General features: G+C 41.7%; 1 protein-coding gene across 1 annotated transcript in view; it reads right to left on the minus strand.

The window, feature by feature from the left end:
• The window catches only part of MXD4 (MAX dimerization protein 4), a 93,261-nt gene extending 80,078 nt beyond the window's left edge, over positions 1–13,183 (minus strand). The window contains exons 1-2 of the mRNA XM_056554959.1: positions 12,737–13,183; positions 8,066–8,165 (exon numbers count right to left, since the gene is read on the minus strand). Of these exons, the coding sequence (XP_056410934.1) occupies positions 8,066–8,165; positions 12,737–12,800 (164 nt within the window). The 5' untranslated portion in view covers positions 12,801–13,183. The remainder of the gene's footprint in view (positions 1–8,065; positions 8,166–12,736) is intronic.
• Positions 13,184–22,693: the final 9,510 nt, after the last annotated feature.

A 22,693-nucleotide genomic window follows, 5' to 3' on the forward strand; every position in this document is an offset into this window, starting at 1 on the left:
TATCCCATGCATGTTTAAACTCCTTCACTGTATTTGCAGGGACCACTTCTGCAGGAAGGCTATTCCATGCATCCACTACTCTCTCAGTAAATACTTCCTGATATTACTGCAGAAACCTTTGCCCCCACTATGGACACTGGCTGGTGGAACATACATCAAGATCCTGTAGAACAGGAATGGTGCAGGATGTAAAAGGTAAGTGAATTCATTTTTGTTATGTTAATTTTGAGATTTTATTTTACAGGCACATTTTGTATCAATAATCAGCAAATAAAAAATTTTGGAAATTGCGGCTGCATTTCTGTCCATCAAGGACAAAAATGTGAGTGTAAAATAAAATAACGCCATAAAAATGGCCTTATGTTCTTATAGCTTCCGGGCACATGGGGGGTGGTCTGGCTTTTTTACATGGACTTTGTTATATGCAGAACAGTTATGTCTATAGGACACCTCTATCTGAAGGACGGGGAAGGTAAAGAGTCCTCACACCGTATGACCATTCACAAAGGCACACAGGAGATCCATCATCCACATACTGGTGGCCGAGCAGATGTCCAGCTATAAATACCAGACAAGGTGTAGCATACGGCTTCATTCAGCGCCATTGTTGTAGAAGCCAGAAGAGGCTTATCAAAACATTTTCTACATGTTCTCAGAGGACTTTCCATGTGGAAAACCACCTGCATCATTTTAAATGTCCATCTCCACTGCTGACAAGCATCCGTCCAAAATATTGTAACACCACCCATCTATGGTCATTATACATGTGATATAGAATTGTACTTATATATAGTTTAATAACTTTACATCACTTATCCTGTACTGATCCTGAGTTATATCCTGTATTATACTCCAGAGCTGTACTCACTATTCTGCTGGTGAGGTCACTGTGTACATACATTACATTACTTATCCTGTACTGATCCTGAGTTATATCCTGTATTATACTCCAGAGCTGCACTCACTATTCTGCTGGTGAGTTCACTGTGTATATACATTACATTACTTATCCTGTACTGATCCTGAGTTATATCCTGTATTATACTCCAGAGCTGTACTCACTATTCTGCTGGTGAGGTCACTGTGTACATACATTACATTACTTATCCTGTACTGATCCTGAGTTATATCCTGTATTATACTCCAGAGCTGTACTCACTATTCTGCTGGTGGGGTCACTGTGTACATACATTACATTACTTATCCTGTACTGATCCTGAGTTATATCCTGTATTATACTCCAGAGCTGTACTCACTCTTCTGCTGGTGAGGTCACTGTGTACATACATTACATTACTTATCCTGTACTGATCCTGAGTTATATCCTGTATTATACTCCAGAGCTGTACTCAATATTCTGCTGGTGAGGTCACTGTGTACATACATTACATTACTTATCCTGTACTGATCCTGAGTTATATCCTGTATTATACTCCAGAGCTGTACTCACTATTCTGCTGGTGAGATCACTGTGTACATTCATTACATTACTTATCCTGTACTGATCCTGAGTTATATCCTGTGTTATACTCCAGAGCTGTACTCACTATTCTGCTGGTGAGATCACTGTGTACATACATTACATTACTTATCCTGTACTGATCCTGAGTTATATCCTGTGTTATACTCCAGAGCTGTACTCACTATTCTGCTGGTGAGGTCACTGTGTACATACATTACATTACTTATCCTGTACTGATCCTGTGCTATATCCTGTATTATACTCCAGAGCTGTACTCACTACTCACGGGCTAGTGCTGTAGCGGGGGGGGTAAAACGGGCTAGCAAAAAAAAAAAAAAATAGGATGGTGGGAGCTACCCTTTAAATGAAGCATCTGGCATGAACCACAGGCTGCAATAAATTAGCAATCAGTCATTATTAAATTCTTTACTACAAGAAAACCTGTGACTGTACCTAAGAAAAGCAGAATACTCTAAAATCATAGTCCCTGAATTTCTGTATTCTAAACTCTATGAATATAGGATGATTTGGCCGATACAACAACTGGCGCTCATACTGAGAATTTCAGGATCTAAAGTGACAACAGGACTATTTTCTAAGTATTAAAAATTGTTCTATTCACAGGAATGTATATTCTGTTTTGTTCTTTTACTTTACACGTCTATAGACCCTTAAAGACAAGGCCTCGTTTTGGCACTACAGAGGTAGCAATTGGTTTAGATTTTTTTTATTGCCAAAACCATAACTTTTTTAATTTTTCCATCCAACATAGTTGTATGAGGGCTTGTTTTTTGCTGGATAATTTGTATTTTTTATGTAATCATTAAAGGGGCATTCCAGGAAAAAAACTTTAACTGGCTCCAGAAAGTTAAACAGATTTTTAAATTACTTCTATTAAAAAATCTTAATCCTTTCAGTACTTTTCAGCTGCTGAAGTTGAGTTGTTCTTTTCTGTCTAAGTGCTCTCTGATGACACGTGTCTCGGGAACTGTCCAGAGTAGAAGCAAATCCCCATAGCAAATCTCTTCTACTCTGTGCAGTTCCCGAGACAAGCAGAGATGTCAGCAGAGAGCAATGTTGCCAGACAGACAGAAAAGAACAACTCAAATTCAGCAGCTGATAATTATTGGAAGGATTAAGATTTTTTAATAGAAGTAATTTACAAATTTGTTTAACTTTCTGGAGCCAGTTGAAAATGTTTTTGCCTGGAATACCCCTTTAATGTATTGTATAACATTTTTAGTGGAAGAAGAATAGGTAAATACTCCAAAATTTCCCAATGGAATTCTGTTTTGAAATTCTCCTTGAAAATTCCGGTGCACCCTAATCCCATTGCTGGCCACGGCATATTCCTGCGCAGTGCATGTTACGAAATTTTTGTGGCAAAGCTTCTGTCTCTGAAATTCCGAAAGAATAATATTGCTTATTCTTTTGAAGGAATCTGCATGGAATACATAGCTGCCTATGGGGGACGGCAATGTCCGTGCGGTCCTAGAGTCGAATGATTCAATCGGCACAGGATGCCCTTGAAATTTCCAAAGGGAGTTTCCACGGTATGAATCCTGCCTTAGTGTTTTCTTTTTATGCCATTCACTGAGTGACACAATAACTTTATTCTGTAATGCCAAATAGTTTTTGCTTTGCAGAATTCAAAGATTCAATGGCCCTCATTTACTATTCTAAACCCGACTTGTTTTGTTGGGTTCTTTTGGCGCATCTTTGTCTGCGACATGTCGCAGACATCTTGCGCCAGTCTGCAACACGATGCGAAATTTTTTCCCCGACGGACCCGATGTGGATTCTCCCAAACCCGAAAAAAGGGGCGTAACCCGACATTTCTGAGCTTTCCCACGTATTTATAAAGGTTTCCAACCCGAATTTGTTGAATTGTTGTGGATTTTTTCCCGACAACTCAGAGGAGTTGGAAACCAAAACCAACAAAACCCACGTGCGACAAACAGGATGCGACATAATAATAAATACCAGGGGAAAAAAGCAGTCGGGTAAGAAAGCAACATAGACTTACAACCTGATTTTCTAAGTAAATGAGGACCAATACGTTGATTTTATGAGCTTTATTTCTTCAAAGCCAGTTAACATTCTCATCGTTACCATTTTGATTTGCATAGGACTTTGTTTTTTTTGGGGTTTTTTTGTACCATTTTATGGTAGGTCCGGCCTTTAGAAAAAAAACAACAGTTATTTTTTATTTATTTGTTTACTTATTTTCAATAAGGTTCACTGTGCATGATAAAAACATTTTATAGTTTTGGTCATTAAAGGGGTACTCTGGTGAGAAAAAAAAAAATTTTCAGTCAATCAGAAAGTTAAACAGATTTGTAAATGACTTCTATAAAAAAAATATTAACCCTTTCAGTACTTTTTAGCAGCTGTATGCTACAGAGGAAATTCTTCTCTTTTTGAATTTCTTTTTTGTCTTCTCCACAGTGCTCTCTGCTGACACCTGATGCCCGTATCAGGAACTGTCCAGAGCAGGAGAAAATCCTCATAGCAAACCTATGCTGCTCTGGACAGTTCCTGACATGGACACGGGTGTCAGCAGAGAGCACTGTGGACAAGACAAAAAAATAAAAATAAAAAAATAAAAGAATTTCCTCTGTAGAAAACAGCTGCTAAAAAGTACTGGAAGGGTAAAGATTTTTTAATAGAAGTCATTTACAAATCTGTTTAACTTTCTGGAACCAGTTGATTTAAAAAAAAAAAAAATTACACCGGAGTACCCCTTTAAGGATCCACCTATTCCAATTATGTGTATTTTTTTTTTATATATTTTTTATATTTTTAGGGGGTATTTTTCCTATAATAATGCATTTTTTAAGGGAAAATGTTATGTTTTGTTTTTGTTTCTTTAACTTGGTTTTTCTTTATCTTTTCTACAAACTGTGTGCACTATGCACTGAATCCCATTACAAACAACGGGACTCTGCTGCAACGGAATTCCGCTGTGTAAACAAGGCCTTATGCCAGTGTTTCCCAAGCAGGGTGCCTCCAGCTGTTGCAAAACTACAACTCCCAGCATGCCCGGACAGCCGTTGGCTGTCCGGGCATGCTGGGAGTTGTAGTTTTGCAACAGCTGGAGGCCCCCTGGTTGGAAATCACTGCCTTAGGCCCTGTTCACATTACCATCAGGAGTTTCCATTGCCAGTTTTTGTCATACTTGACAGGAGGATTAATGTAGGACAGTTTCAAGCCCACGTATTACAGGTATATTTCTGTTACTTTATCATGGGCGCTAGTTACGACCAGACAGCTGTGAATCCAGGTCCTCAAAAACGCGGACAGGCCAGGACTTGAGACCGTAATATGGCTGTCCGGGCATGCTGGGAGTTGTAGTTTTGCAACAGCTGGAGGCATCCTGGTTGGGAAACACTGTTCTATATAATTGCTGGGCAGTTGAATGCAGTCTATTGTTCCCTGTTATCAGCATTTCCTCATACATTGTAAGTAGAGATGAGCGAACTTACAGTAAATTCGATTCGTCACAAACTTCTCGGCTCGGCAGTTGATGACTTATCCTGCGTAAATTAGTTCAGCCTTCAGGTGCTCCGGTGGGCTGGAAAAGGTGGATACATTCCTAGGAAAGAGTCTCCTAGGACTGTATCCACCTTTTCCGGCCCACCGGAGCACCGGAAAGCTGAACTAATTTAGGCAGGAAAAGTCATCAACTGCCGAGCCGAGAAGTTCGTGACGAATCGAATTTACTGTAAGTTCGCTCATCTCTAATTGTAAGCTCTCGCCAGCAGGGCCTTCACTCCTCTTGTGTGAATATTTAGAGGGCAAAATTTATCATTAGCACAGATTTTTGCGCAATGCGAAGATGTGTGACTTTTCCAGTTTCTGTGCAAAATTTGCAATTATGTCGCCAAAATCACTTTATAAATTTGAACAAATGAAAGGAAATCCCTGGATAGTACAATAAAAGACCAAAGAGCTCACACACATTCCTACACACCATCTGATCACCGGAGTACATCTGCGCAAAAATAATTTTAGCGAAAGTGATAAATTCAGTGCACCAAGCAGCGCATCTGTTAACCACGTCCCCTGGAATCATACAACAGCAAAAATAAGTAAGCCAGCTCAAGCATCATAAACGGTGCAAAATTAGATGATGATTTTGGCGCAAATGAAAAACACCCAATGCGCACACGCAATTTTGCAGATGCACGCCAGTTGATAAATTCTCCCGTTTGTGTCCGTTCACATGGGCGGATTTCGTGCGCATGTTGTTACCAGTGACTTCAATGGGTCAGCAGAAATTCAGCAAAACTGGCAGATTTGCGGATTTTCAGCAGACCTATTGGGTCAATGTTAGCAAAATCCTACCGGATTTTCTGCAGCAAATACGCTGTGAAAAATCCGCAGGAAATCCAATCGTGTGAACGGACCCTAAGGGTACGTTCACATGACTGTACTTTTGAAATCAATGGGTAGCAAAATCAGTTGCAGAAAATAGAGACAAAATATACGTGTGAACATACCTTAAGACTATGTTGAGATGGCGGAATTTCCGCAATTCTGCACAATTTCTGTTCTGCAAAGATTGCTGAATGGAATTGCGGATTTTCGCCGGAATTGCAGCAGAATTTCAATGAAATTCTGTGTTCTTAAGGGTACATTCCCACACGGCGTATTTGCTGCGTATTTGCTGCGTATTTGCTGCTGCGTATTTTATTTTCTCTGTTGAAGTCAATGGGTAGGAAAATACGCAGCACCAAATACGCAGCAAATACGCAGCAAATACGCAGCAAAATATGCCGTGTGGGAACGTACCCTGAAACACAGAATTCCGCTGAAATTCAAAGCCCCATTGTTGCTGCGGAAAATTCCGGCAGAATTCTTTAGCGGAACTCTGCACAAAAATGTCACCGTCTGAACATGGCCTAAAGGTCATTTCACATGTCCTTATTTTTGCTGTAGCCGATTTTGCTGAGCATAGACAGCAACAAAAAATAAGGATGTGTGAACGGACCCTAAAAGTACGTTCACACAGGGGGGGTTTACGGAGAATTTCCTGCAGCGAGTTTGAGTCACGACGAGCTTTCTGCAACGCAATAGCTGCAGGGGAAAATGCAGCAGACCTCATTGAAGTCAATGTAACCTGCTTTGTTTTTTTCGCTGCAGAAAATCCAAAATTCTCTGTGGCTCAAACTTGCTTTAAACCCGCTTAGTGCGTAAATAAATATAATAAATATATATATATATATACATACATTTATAAATATATAAATAAAATAAAAACAAATATATATATATTTATTTATATATATGTGTATATATATATATATATATATATGTATATTATACTTAATTATAGTATCCTACTAATACAGATATAGGTAACCTTTAGCACTGCAGATGTTTTGGACTACATCTCCCATGATGCTCTTACAGCCAAAATGCTGCCAAAGCATCATAGAAGTTGAAGTCAAAAACATCTGCCATGCCGAAGATTTGCCTGTGCCTGTCCTAATATGTCCCGAAATTAGTTGCTGTAGAAAAACTCTGCGGTTTGGTGTAAATTCTAGAACCAAGTTTGTACACGCCACAAGGAGGGGGGGGGGGGTATTCAAAACAACAACAAGAACTTTACGTTTTCACATTAGTACATCAGTACATGACCTAAATTAGAATTTCGTAGTGACAGCAATGCCCACAAATGCGACACGACAACGGGGCCGCGTTCTAATTTAGGAAGATATCGTGTTCACACCACGTTTTTGCAATACAGTTCCCGTACGAGGTTTTTGATAGAAAACGGATTCCTCAAAACCTGACTAAATTTTATCAAAACGTGTGTACAAATTTTAATCCGTATACGGTTTGAAAAATGATGTCTGGTTGCATCCGTTTTTTAAGAAAAAAAAGTATACGTTTTTAACTTTTCACTCCCTTGTGAATAAAGTTTCACTTGTTTGATTGAAATTTCAAGAAAAAAACTGTGCAAAGTCAAAACCCGTATGGTAAAAACCGTATGGAACCATACGCACATACGGTTCTCTACGGTCCCCATGTTAAAAAATACAGTTTTTCACCCGGACCAAAAACAGTGGTAGGCGACGGTTTTGGGTACGGGAAAAAACTGACAAAACCGTACAAGATGCAAAACGGACACAACCTGATGAATCTTTTGGCATACGGTTTTCAATGGAGAGTCCATGCATACGGTTTTCAATACGGTTCCGTACGGTTTCCAAATTGAAAACATATACGGGAACTGTATTGCAAAAACGTGGTGTGAACCCGGCCTAAGGCGTGTGTGTACTGAATGTGTGCGGGTGCAGCACAGCAGAGACGTGTCATCTGTAGGGGATCAGTGAGGAGAGTACAGGATTAGTATAAAGTAGTGCAAGGACAGTGTGATAGATGCGTGCACGGAAAGGGGGACGGCGCGAGTGACACTGTGCGTGAGAGGGATCAGGGAGGAAGTGCAGAGACGACTCGCAGGCATGGTGTACGCGTGGCAGTGTTTATATGAAATCAAAACAGAGCCAAGCCCAGGCAGGAAAGATGGCGACGGCCCCCGGCACCTCCCCCCTCATGTCCTCCGAGGGATTGGTGCTCAGGGCCTTCTCTGGTTACCTGTTATTCTGGGATTTTCGAGATAGTGAGGCTGCTTTGGTTTTTTTCAAGGAGTAATCGCTGTCGAAGGGTAAAACTGATGCATAGCCGTGCTCTGCTTCTGCAACGAGAGAAAGACAAGGGGGGTGGCGGGGTCATTCGGTGCGACAAAATACTCATGGAGCACACACATACAGAGCTTGTTTGTGGATGTAGCAGAGCTCATTGTGTAACTGCAGTGGTAACTAAATTGTGGACCTCCAGATGTTGTAAAACTACAACTCTCAGCATGCGGAGTAGTAGTTTTGCCACATCTGGAGGTCCACTGGTGGAGACCACTGTTCTGCATGTAGCAGAGCAGTGTGTGTTGCAAAACTACAACTATCAGTGCATGCTGGGAGTTGTAGTTTTGCAACATCTGGAGGTCCACAGTGTGGAGACCACTGTTCTGCATGTAGCAGAGCAGTGTGTGTTGCAAAACTACAACTACCAGTATGCCCGGACAGCCAACGGCTGTCTGGGCATGCTGGGAGTTGTAGTTTTGTAACATCTGGAGGTCCACTGGTGGAGACCACTGTTCTGCATGTAGCAGAGCAGTGTGTATTGCAAAACTACAACTCTCAGTATGCCCGGACAGCCAACGGCTGTCCGGGCATGCTGGGAGTTGTAGTTTTGCAACATCTGGAGGTCCACATCTGGAGGGCCACCGGGAGTTGTAGTTTTGCAACGTATGGAGGTCCACAACGTGGAGACCACTGTTCTGCATGTAGCAGAGCAGTGTGTGTTGCAAAACTACAACTCTCAGTATGCCGTCAGCTGTCCAGGCATGCTGGGAGCTGTAGTTTTGTAACATCTGAAGGTCCACCGGGAGTTGTAGTCTTGCAATATCTGGAGGTCCACTGGTGGAGACCACAGTTCTACATGTAGCAGAGCGGAGCGTATTTCAAAACTACGATACTCAGTATGCTATGGGAGTTGTAGTTTTGCAACGTCTGGAGGTCCACAATTAGGAGACCACTCTTCTAAATGTAGCAGAGCGGAGAGAGTGTTAGATCTGGCAGAGCTGATTTTGTACTGCAGAAGAGCATGCAACGGTGAAAGTAGCGATTTTATTCATTTTTTTTCAACGCAGCAGAGCCGATTATGCAGTTGTACCTGAGCCTAATATGTGGTTGTAGTAAAGAAGAGTCTAATTATGTGCTGTACGGGGAGGTGAGCTTTGGAATGTAGCAGAGCTGAGTATGTGCCTTGTCCTAGAGATGAACACGGTTGCAGCAGAGGTGAGTTAGCGGCTCGAGCAAAAAGGCCGATTATGCAATGTGGCCGAGCTGGTGCTTTTGAATGTAGCAGTGTCGATAATGCGCGGGTAGCAGAGCTGATTGTGTGGACGTTCGGGAAGCTAGAAAAAGTTGACAATATGGCCGAAGTAGCGTTGAGTATGAAAACTTGACAAATTTAGCAATGCTACCGTGCTATTTATGGGTTTTCCATAGACGGTAATAAGATAAAGACTACATTATCTCATTACCGTGTTGCACAAACAATGGAGTCCCAAAGAAATTCAGCTCTGCTACATTGCATAACAAACACCCCCCCCCTCCTCCTCCATGTGTCAGCTGCAGCTGATCTGACAGGCAGGGGTGATCTCACTACTGACACGGAGACTGCTGCACAGCACATACGTGTAACAACATATAGCGGCACACGCAGTCACGACATACACGTGACGGGCATGTAATGCTGCCTGAACACAGCCCTTTGTCCAGCCCGGTAGCTATACATACACAATGCAGCATGGGTGCTCCGTCCTGACTGCACAGGGTCACCATTTTTTTTTTGCAAGATCCGCCATGTCTGTGCAAATGTTACATGCTGCAAATACTTGACTATATATATATATATATATATATATATATATATAAAAAGAACATGCAAAGTGTGTCTACGTGTATGTGGACGTGTATGCCAGTGTGAAACGTGTATTTAAAGACAGCACAGTGCACAGAGACCTATATACTGATATGGTGCAAACAAAGCTAAGTGCAAAGTATGTTTACATGTATCTGCGTGTGCAAATTGGGTATATATAGGCGGAGTGCCTAGATAGGTATATAGTTATATAGTGCATGTGCACATACAGAAGATGAACAGCAGTGGGTGTATATACAAGCAGTGTGGTGCATATATAGGGCTATATACTGATTGGAGTACATGCGTATATATATATATATATATACATAAATATATATATATATATATATATATATATATATATATATATACACACACACATATATATATATATATATATATACATACACAAATATATATTTATACACACACAAATATATATATATATATATATATATATATATATATATATATATTAGTGTTTCCCAACCAGGGGGCCTCCAGATGCTGCAAAACTACAACAACCAGCATGCCCGGACAGCCGTTGGCTGTCCGGGCATGCTGGGAGTTGTAGTTTTGCAACATCTGGAGGCACCCTGGTTGAAGAACACTGGTATATATGAAAAGCTCAGTGCAAAGTGTATATATACAAGCAGTGCAGAGGGAGCTATATACTGATATATATATATATATATATATATATATATACTGGGACTGTATTGACTTGCCTGCACCCTGGAACTACATGCTACTATTGTTGTGGCTGTGCTGCCTACCCACTGGATTGAGATATATATATATAAATCTCAGTGCAAAGTGAGATCACATGTATGTGCACATGCATGTAAATTGTGTACAGCCAGTGTAGTGCAATCTGCGCTATATACTGATATAATGCATGTGTATATACAAAAGCTAAGTGCAAAGTGTCTATATAGAAGCGGTACAGCGTATAAAGAGCTATATACTGATATGCAACGCTCTGTGCAAAGCGAGTTTACATGTAAGTGCACACGTATGCAGAGCGTGTACAGACAGCGCAGTGCATATGTAGCTATATACTGATCTAGTGCCTGTGTATATGCAAAAGCCAAGTGCAAAGTGCGTACATGTCGAGCTATGGACTGATCTAATGCGTTTCTATATACAGAAAGCAAAGTGAAAAATAGGTATATACACAGTGCAATGTGTATCCATATCAAGTGCAGTATATTTAATCCTGTACAATGTTTATGAATAAGTCTATTGACTGTGCACTATATAGGTTTATATAGAATGTGTAATGCATGTATATAGTGCAATATATGTAAATATGTATATAGACAGTGCAATATATGTAAATATGTATATAGACAGTGCAATATATGTAAGTATGTATAAAGACAGTGCAATATATGTAAATATGTATATAGACAGTGCAATATATGTAAGTATGTATAAAGACAGTGCAATATATGTATATAGACAGTGCAATATATGTAAATATGTATATAGACAGTGCAATATATGTATATAGACAGTGCAATATATGTAAATATGTATAAAGACAGTGCAATATATGTATATAGACAGTGCAATATATGTAAATATGTATATAGACAGTGCAATATATGTATATAGACAGTGCAATATATGTATATAGACAGTGCAATATATGTAAATATGTATATAGACAGTGCAATATATGTAAATATGTATATAGACAGTGCAATATATGTATATAGACAGTGCAATATATGTAAATATGTATATAGACAGTGCAATATATGTATATAGACAGTGCAATATATGTAAATATGTATATAGACAGTGAAATATATGTATATAGACAGTGCAATATATGTATATAGACAGTGCAATATATGTAAATATGTATATAGACAGTGCAATATATGTAAATATGTATATAGACAGTGCAATATATGTATATAGACAGTGCAATATATGTAAACATGTATATAGACAGTGCAATATATGTATATAGACAGTGCAATATATGTAAATATGTATATAGACAGTGAAATATATGTATATAGACAGTGCAATATATGTAAATATGTATATAGACAGTGTAATATATGTAAATATGTATATAGACAGTGCAATATATGTAAATATGTATATAGATAGTCCAATATATGTAAATATTTACATAGAAAAAGTGCAATATATGCAAATATGTATATAGAAAGTGCAGTAAATGTAAATATGTGTAAAGACAGTGCAATATATGTATATAGAAAGTGCAGTATACGTAAATGTGTATATAAAGTGCATTATATGTACATGTGTGTATATAAAGAGCATTATTTGTAAATATTTATATATAAAGTGCATTATATGTACATGTGTGTGTATATAAAGTGCATTATTAGTAAATATTTATATATAAAGTGCATTATTTGTAAATATGTATATATAAAGTGCATTATATGTACATGTGTGTGTATATAAAGTGCAATATATGTACATGTGTGTATATAAAGTGCAATATATGTACATGTGTGTATATAAAGTGCAATATATGTACATGTGTGTATATAAAGTGCATTCTTAGTAAATATTTATATATAAAGTGCAGTATTTGTAAATATTCATATATAAAGTGCAGTATTTGTAAATATTTATATATAAAGTGCATTCTTAGTAAATCTAGACTATTATTTCAGCCAGCAGTAAGTGGACGATGACTTGCAGTGTCACCAATGCCATGCAAGCCCCATATACTAGGCAGGGCAGCCCCCTCCCTCCATATAACAACCCAGTGTCACTGACAAATACCTCGGTCTCTTCTCTCCAAATATTCAGCTGCCTCCAGAAGGATTAACAGAGAGTTCAACTCCATACTTGTGTATATAAATATAAGTCTCTCTATAGAATATATTTAGATATATATAGATGCAAAACTAGAAATCTGCTCTGGTGGAAAAATAAAAACTCTGCACTTCACCCCGGGCTGAGGGAGGAAAAAAACAAAACAAGATGAAGTGGGACGAACTACCAGGAGTTCAGACGCTTCGGGGGGACTTCTTAGTTCATATAAACGGGAGCACGGCTTCGTTTGACATACGGTGACTGACAAGGCGGAGGGCCAATGGGAAGGCGGTAAATGGTGGAGGGCGTGGTTTTCGGTTTCGCCTAAACCAATAGGAGAGCGTTTCGTCAGAGGAGGTGGGCGTGGTCTAAGGCCGAGGGAGGAGCAGTCGCGGAGAATGTTGACAGATCCCAATCAAGTTACTGAAAGGGATGGTAACGATTGAGATGCCGAAGCTTAGCAACAAGGAGCGGAGCCCCGCCCACCTTTTACGGCATTGGACGCTTTCGTGCATGTTAAGTAGGCGCTCAACGCTGATTGGTCATGTAAAGTGAGGGTGACAGCGGGGATGCTCGCTCGGGCGCTGGCCAATGGGAGGCGTTGAACTTGACGTTGCTGTGAGGAAGAGAAAAGTTGAAAAGGAGAGATGGAAAAAAAAAAAAAAAAAACACACACACACTCACACACACAAGGGGACATGTCCGGTTAAGGGAGTGTAGTTAAAGACAAAGGCCGAAGCAAAAACGTACAATTACCCATAGGCATAATGTTCTGGATTACGTTAGGTTACTTTGCTTTGGAGTTTGGGTGAGCTCTAGACTAGACCATTATAATGTATAGTTTTATTATACTACCAAAAAGTATGTAGAGTTATGTACCTGTATGTATAGGGGGGAAATTATAGACGTTTATACAGGAGTAGTAGTTTAAAATAAAAATTGTTATTTTATATAAAAAAATAAATAAAAAAAAAGTACATACAATATAAGCCAGCCCAATCATGGCGTAGATTTGTGCCGAAATGCAAAAAATAAAAAGGTAAAAAAAAAAAAAAAATTAACCACATAGGAGGAGGAAAAGTTGCTAAGTTGCCCATAGCAACCAATCAGCTTGCTTCTTTCATTTTTGAAAAGGTTTCTGAAAAATGAAAGAAGCGATCTGATTGGTTGCTATGGGCAACTCAGCAACTTTTCCTCTGGACAGGTTTTGATAAATCTGCCCCAAAGTGTTTGTTCTATTATGGATGAGCTTTGAAAAAAATGTCTACACCAGTGTTTCCCAACCAGGGTGCCTCCAGCTGTTGCAAAACTACAACACCCAGCATGCCCGGACAGCCAACGGCTGTCCGGGCATGCTGGGTGTTGTAGTTTTGCAACGGCTGGAGGCACCCTGGTTGGGAAACACTAGTCTACACCGAAAGTCTCAACCGCTGAACTGCGCTAAAATATGCGCCCAATATACACAACAAAACCAGTGTACTTCCAATGATAAATCTCCCCTCCCCCATATGCTTAGTTATTGTGTGTCATAGTAGTAAAAATCGTATCGACATTTTTTTTTGTTTTACCCATAAGCCTCATCTGCAAAAACTGTCCATACCATTCACAAACAAAAACGTAAACCATAAACTGTACCAACCACCGATCTACCGCATCAATTCGCTCCATAAAATGCGCCGGACAGCCACCATGACAAACTGAAGTAATATTTTACTTTAAGGCGGTATTGACAACCCTATCAGTATTTTCTACACGCAACATCCCTTACTCTACCCTGTCCAACGTTTACCCCGCATGCCCATGGTCCATGATGAAGGTTGTGGAACTACAATGATCAGCCCGGAGATTTTTCAATCCACTAAGGCCATGTTCACTCGACCGAAAATGTGCTGAATGGCTGCCAGAAAATACGGGCCGATATTTCTCACAATAACTTGGTGCGGCGGTACTAGGACTACTTGGAAATACAGTGGTCCCTCAACATACGATGGTAATTCGTACCAAACGAGCCAACGTTTGTTGAATCCATCGTATGTTGAGGGATTCGTGCAATGTAAAGTATAGGAAGCTGTACTCACCTGTCCCCGCCGCTCGCGATGGTATCCCCGCTGCTCCCGATGGTGACCCCGGGCCTCCGCTGGGCTCTCCGCTGTCTTCTCCGGTCCTCCGCTGTCTTCTCCGGTCCTCCGCTGTCTTCTCCGGTCCTCCGCTGTCTTCCGCAAGGCCTTACTGGGCCTGCATAGCGACGTCATTACGCCGCTGCGTACGCCATTCCTATTGGATGACGTGCACAGCGGCGTATTGACGTAATCGGAGAGGGCCGAGAAGACACCGGAAGACCAGCGCTGGACCCGGAGGGCACCCCGGAGCATTGTGGAGGGGTAAGTAATACTTACCGCACCACACGGGGAACATTAAGCTGCTATGCGGCAGCAGCTTAAGCATTTTGCGCTGCCGGATAGCACTTAATGCGATGTCCCCGACATAAAAAAGCATCGTATGTCGATGCTGACATCGACATGCGATGGCCTCTGAGAGGCCATCGTATGTCGATTTGATCATATGTCGGGGCCATCGTAGGTCGGGGGGTCACTGTATGCCATTTCCATAGACGGCAATGCTTTTCCGAGCAGAAACAGGTTCAATGTTTCTGCAGATGCCGTTGTAGGGATTTTTGCAGCGGCAATTACACCGTGTGCACAGTGCAGTAGAATCCTACTCAAATCAATGGGACTTGGCTGCAGCGGGAATTTCCAAGCGGAATATTCCCGCAAAATTCCGCTCTGAAATTCTGCTGTGTGAACATAGCCTAAGCCCTATTGCAAGTCGAGTCCAACCAGGCTGCCTAGCCTGATCCTGCCCCAGGATTACAGGTGCCCAAAAAAACATATTGAAATTTCGGCAATGGATGCACTCAACTGCATAGAACTTGCAGGAACCCATGTATTTCCTGAAGGAACAACCCCCTTCAGATGAATGAACTGATTTTACGTTATGCTCACACGTTATTTTGGGCCATTTTTTCATTATAAAACTGATCATAATTCACATTCAGTACTATTTTATGGTAGTTTTATGGTCCTAAGATTATTTTTAATTTGCCCTTTTTTTTGGGGGGGGGGACGACATTTTTGTCCCAAAAACAGCTGCTTTGCTAATGTGGTAGAGGGTGTGATGAGGGCAGATGGAATGGCCCTAGGGGAAGATGGCATTAACCCTTGTGTTCGTGACGCCAGGGCGTGGTTTATCCTCAATACCACCCAAAGGTATACTGCTGGATCCTGGGCTAGGCACGGGGGCAATAATGACTCCGACGCAAAGTTACGGAACGGTAGCTTTACTGAGTTAGACAGGGGGAATAGTTTATACAGCTTAGCCAGGCCCACGGAGGTGACCAGTGACTTCAGAGACCTTAGGGCTTGCTGGGACTTGCAGTGGACTGAGACAATTTTGAAGCAGGCCACGCTGACTGAAGACAGGTTGACTTTGACTGACTTGACTGAGACTGACTATACCCCATTTGTTGCTTACCAGGCTCTGACTGGGACCTGGGGGTTGTGGACTTTGAGGGGTTTACGGACCTGAGGCCTCCTCTGGACTCCAGACACACTTTTAGGACTTGACTGCACTTGACCTCAGCAAAGACTTAACTGGAAATCAAGAGATCGAGCTAGCTCCTCCCAGGGCTTATATGGGGGAGACTAGGAGGGGTCCCATAGGTCACCCTAAGGTCACATGGTCACTGATACCTCACTTGGTTACAATCACATGACACTGGTTAATCACATTTCAATGGTTCTTAAAGACTTAACACTTTTATATACAATACACAGCATAAAGATAACTGTACAAGGGGAACAGGTGCAGGGGGCCCAGGGGACACTGCAGGGAGGCTGCATGACAGGGCAGCTAGGAAACAGGGGTACAGCTCCTGTACCGGGACACCACACTAAATTAACGTAAAAGCATATGCTGTAGCAAAAAAACTGCATGAAAACATCTTTAAAAAAGTAGCAAAAATAGCAAAAAAACAACAATGAAATAAGAAGAAAAAAACACAAAAAACTGCGTGTTCAACAAGCCTTAGGGTATGTTCAGACGAACGGATACACAGTGTATTTTACGCTGTAGATCCGTCACCGAAGGACCCCTACAGGGAGCCTCAGATGTGCCTGCTCAGAGCGGCAATCCGCCGCCACGAGCAAACACACTGCGATTTGCGAGTTGCCGCACATGCGCAGCGTACTCGCACACATCGCGGCCGCTCCCCCTGCTCTCTGAGCTAGCCCGAGAGCAGTGTGCGAGTATACTGCGCATGCACGTGGCGACTTACACTTAGCAGTGTGTCTGCTCGTAGCGGCGGATTGCCACTTTGAGGAGGAACATTTGTGGTACCCTGTAGCATTGGATTGGATTTCTACAGTCTATTTTAAGGGATTATCCACCATAAGGTGATTTTAGTACGTACCTATTGTCCATTACAGACAGTAATGGACATGCTTAGGAAGGATCTGCGCTTGTCTTGGGGCTAAATGGCTATGTTGTGAGATTACCATAATACTGAGGCTAGCTTTTTGTGAACTGGCTATTTCCTGTTTGTTTCCTCAAGTCCCATGATTCCTTCTTTGTAAGTGTGAGGTCACTTTTCTCCCTCTCGCACATCAGCCACCCCACCCATTGAAATACACCTGTGATCCTTTCCATGCAATAGACCAGTGTTTATTGACCAGGGTGCCTCCAATTGTTGCAAAACTACAATTCTTGCAGAATGATCTCCCTCCCACCCAGCGGTCGCTCCACCCATTGAAGCAAAGACAGGCTCCCTCTGATCACCTGACTGGTGATGTCCCCTGAGACGTCATTTTGTATGCTGTTAAAAATAAACATTGGGGCAAAGATCACAGAAGAATTGCGAAACCACCATGAAAACACAGGTACAGACAATATATTATGAACTACACTAACTTTACAGCCCCTGTAGCATAGGCAAATAAAAAAAATCCCGGAATACCCCTTAAATGCTTTTGACCTTTTTTTTTCAGATGCAGATTAGCCCTATTTTGATGGTCCTATGTCTTCAATAGGTGCAAAGTGCAGATTTTGTTGCAGGCACTAAATCTGCAACTAAGGATATTTAGCCTTTAACCCCTAAACGACGTAGGATGTAAATGTACGTCCTGGTGAGCTGGTACTTAACGCACCAGGACGTACATTTACGTCCTATACATAACAGCGAGCATCGGAGCGATGCTCGTGTCATGCGTGGCAGGTCCCGGCTGCTGATAGCAGTGGATGTCTGCCATTAACCCCTCAGATGCCATGATCAATACAGATCACGGCATCTGCAGCATTGCGGACACTAAAGTGGATGATCGGATCGCCTGCAGCGCTGCCGCGGCGATCCGATCATCCAGCATGGCAGACGGAGGTCCCCTCACCTGCCTCCGCTGCCTTCCACGGTGAACAGCGTGAACTTAAAAAAAAAAAGTCCAAAATAGCTGCTTTTTTATAACATTTTATTCCAAAAAAATTTATAAAAAATGTATTAAAAGTTTTATATAAGCAAATATGGTATCAATCACGGCGCAAAAAATGAGCCCTCATACCGCCGCTTATACGGAAAAATGAAAAAGTTATAGGTCGTCAAAATAGGGGGATTTTAAATGTACTAATTTAGTTAAACAGTTTGCGATTTTTTTTAAGCGCAACAGTAACAGAAAAGTATGTTATCATGGGTATCATTTTAATCGTATTGACCCAAAGAATAAAGAACACGTCATTTTTACCATAAATTGTACAGCGTGAAAACGAAACCTTCCAAAATTTGCTAAATTGCGGTTTTCTTTTTAATTTCCCCACACAAATAGTATTTTTTTGGTTGCGCCATACATTTTATGGTAAAATGAGTGATGGCATTACAACGGACAACTGGTCACGCAAAAAACAAGCCCTCATACTAGTCTGTGGATGAAAATATAAAAGAGTTATGATTTTTTGAAGGCGAGGAGGAAAAAACGAAAACGTAAAAATAAGGCCCAAATGGGCTGAGTCCTTAAGGGGTTAAAAAAATTAAAGGAAACTAGCAAAAACGGCAAATATCCACATGATTTTGCACAACCTCCAGCTGGCGCTTACTGAGTTTGTGTGGCTTAGCAAAAAGGGCGCGATTTGGGGTGAAGGGGCATGTTCAGTTCATTCGCCAGATTTATGGCACAATCTTGATAAATTCCCCACAGTTTGTTTTACCTAATTCAACAAAATCTCTTCCAATTCAGTATGATTAGGTGCAAATTTCCAGCCGTGGAGTTACTGCCACAGAAAATCTGCAGCATTTACAGTACGTATGCCTGTACCCATATGGTCCCAGAATCTGAATATAGATTACACTACAGACTTACTCCCTTTAATTCCTGTCAGCTGTAGTACTGTTATAAAGACTTTGCGCAACTCTAAATCACCATATATAGCGCATCAATCTGTTCTTCCATAATTGCCAACAATCTCGAAAAGCGGACCACAAAAGTGACAGTTTATGTAAACTCTGCCCAAAAGTAGGAATTTTGGAGGTGGAGCTGAAAGCATAACTACCATAAAAAATTAAAATAAAAAATTACTTTTGACATGTCTGTAAAAAGTTTTGATTGGTCAGGGTACTAGTGCTGAGACCCTCACCAATAATTAGTTATATATAGCAGGGGAAGTCCCAACACTGAGACTCTGACCAAGGAACCCTTTTGACATGTCTGCATGACATGTCAAAAGTATTTTGTAATGATTATATAGAGCAGTGTCCCCTCTTTGGTTGTCACTTACATGCAAAAAGTGAGGGAATTACATCATCCAGCCATCCACTCTGTCTCTGTCCAAATCTCACTCTGAAAGCAGCACCCGCCCTCCTATGAGACACAGACCATGTGGTTTCTGCCCTGCACTGATGAGTCATGCTCTCTTTAGTGCTGAGAACTGGGAGGTGTGTTCAGCCTCAGCCAATCAGACACAGAAACTCTCTCTGCTTCTCAGAGCAGGAGGGTGGGGGATGCTCACAGAGAGTGATCTGGCTGGCAGAGCTGCAATAATTGCTGGGAGATATAGGCAAGGGAAGAGAATGATGGCCAAGAATATCAAGCAGCCAGGGAATACAACAGAGGCCACATGAGCCATGTATATCAGGCAGGAGGGTTTACACGTAACATGTCCAGGAAGTGTGGTGGCTCTGGAGCTTACATATATATTTCTCTGGAGTACCCTTTAAAAAATGGTTTTCACATTTTGCATTTTTCACTTTTTTTAAATATCAATATAGCTTTTAAAATCAGGGTTGTCAGAAAAGATCTAGTTTATAATAAGGAGTGAGCAAAAGGTTGAAAATTCAGTCTTTTTTTCCCTAGCACAAATGTATCTAAAAATGTAGTAAATGTCAATGAAAATGTTGAAAGGAATCTGTCATCTGTATATGCTACTAAGAGTGCAGACACCATTGGATAGTCAAATGTAAGCTTTAACTTTCAACCACAGCTGTGTCTGTCTGCAGATGTTCTGCTTGACTATGCATACTGAGATGGCATTAAGCTGTTAAGGACACAGGGCATATGGGTACGCCATTGTGTCCTTGCAGTCTGGTACGCCTGGTACTGCTGTTTGAAGCACGCTCACGAGGTGGGTCCTGACTGCTATCAGCAGCCAGGACCCAGGGTTATTGCTAGACATCGCTGATCGTGGCGTCTGAAATGTAAAAGAAAAAAAAAAAACGATCTCAGCAGCTCACCGGAGCCTCCTCGCCGTCCGATCGGTGCTCTGATGTCCCCAGCCAGCCATGGCAGGCTGGAGCAGCAGAGCGACGATAACACTTATTAATGCTGTTCTATGGAGTAGATCTAAAGATTGCATGGTATAGCCCCCTATGGGGATAAAAAAAAAAAAGAGGTTAATAAATGTGAATAGGACAATCACCTAATAACAGTTTGAATCACCCTCCCCCCCCCCCCCCCCCATTAACCATTTTTTAAATAAAATAATGTAATAAAAAATAAGCAAACTTATGTAGCATCGCCGCATGCGTAAATGTCCGAACTATTAAAATATAAGGTTAGCTAAACCGCACAGCCCTCATATAGCCCTGCATGCATAAAAATAAAATACCATATTTATCGGGGTATACCACGCACTGGCCTATAACACGCGCCCTCATTTTACCAAGGATATTTGGGTAAAAAAAGTTTTTTACCCAAATATCCTTGGTAAAATGAGGGTGCGTGTGTGTGCATGCGTTTACCCCGATACACTGTTTCTGACACCGCAGAAGCCCCCAGGAAAGGCAGGGGGAGAGAGGCCGTCACTGCCCACTTCTTTCCCCCTGCCTTTCCTGGGGTCTAGAGCCCTGCTGCCGGCCCTTCTCTCCTGCTGGCTATCTGCGCCGCTGCCCGTTCTCTCCCCCTGACTATAGGTGACGGCATCCCTTTGCCCTATGCACTGCACGATGCGGCGCAATGACGAGTTACGTCATTGCGTCTCGCAGCGCATAACAACGACGCAGGGGACGCACACCGGAGGCCTGAAGCAGCGCGGACCCGACCCCGGCAACAGGTAATTATACAACCGGGGATGGGGGAGGCAACGGGGCAGCGGCGCCGGCAATGGGTGTCGCTGCCCCTTCTCTCCCCCTGTCGGCGCCGCTGCCCCATTGCCGGCGCCGCTTCTCTCCCCCTGGCTATCGGCGCAGGCAATGGGGCAGCGGCACCTATAGCCAGGGGGAGAGAACGGGCATCGGCACCGATAGCCAGGGGGAGAGAAGGACCGGCAGCAGGGCTCTAGACCCCAGGACAGGCAGGGGCAGAGAAGCCGGCAGCGATGGCAGGTCTCTGCACCTGCAAAGCCGCTGCAGTTCATTGATTTAAAGCGCCCGCTTTAAATCATTGAACTGCAGCGGCTTATCGGCGTACAACACGCAGGTAGACTTTAGGCAAAAAAATTTAGCCTAAAAAGTGCGTGTTATACGCCGATAAATACGGTAGTTATAGGGGTCAGAAGGTGACAATTTTAAACATTAATTTTTGTCCATGAAGTTATAATTTTTTTAAGTAGTAAAATAAATTAAAAACTACATAAATTGGGTATCTTTGTAATCATATGGACCTACAGAATAGACATAATGTGTAATTTTTACCGAAAATAATTGTAGAAACAGAAGCCCACAAAAGTTACAAAATGGCGTTTTTTATTTTAATTTCACCCCACAAATAATTTTTTTGTTTTTTTGTTTCGCCGCAGATTATGTTATAAAATAAAGGATGTCATTACAAAATACAATTGATGACGCAAAAAACAAGCCATTATATGGGTCTGTGAGTGCAAAATTGAAAGCGTTATGATTTTTAGAAAAAACGAAATTGCAAAAACAAAAATTGTCCGGATCCTTAAAGGGGTACTCCAGTGGAAAACATTTTTTTTTTAAATCAACTGTTGCCATAAAGTTAAACAGATTTGTACATTACTTCTATTTAAAAATGTTAATCCATTCCAGTACTTATCAGCTGCAGGAAGTTCTTTTCTTTTTAAATTTATTTTCAGTCTAGCCACAGCGCTCTCTGCTGACACCTCTGTCAGGGACCCGCCGTAATGGCGGACATCCGTGATTGCGCAGATGGCCGCTATGAACCCCTCAGATGCCGTGATCAATACAGATTATGGCATCTGCGGCAGTGCGGTACTTTGAATGGATGATCGGATCGCCCGCAGCGCTACTGCGGGGATCCGATCATCCAGCATGGCAGCTGGAGGTCCCCTCACCTGGCTCCTGCTGTCTCCCAGGGTCTTCTGCTCTGGTATGAGATCGAGCAGATGAGAGCAGAAGATCACCGATAACACTGATCAGTGCTATGCTCTATACATAGCACTGAACAGTATTAGCAATCAACTGACTGTTAT

Source organism: Hyla sarda, chromosome 1 (assembly GCF_029499605.1).
Source record: "Hyla sarda isolate aHylSar1 chromosome 1, aHylSar1.hap1, whole genome shotgun sequence".
Taxonomy (NCBI): Eukaryota; Metazoa; Chordata; class Amphibia; order Anura; family Hylidae; genus Hyla; species Hyla sarda.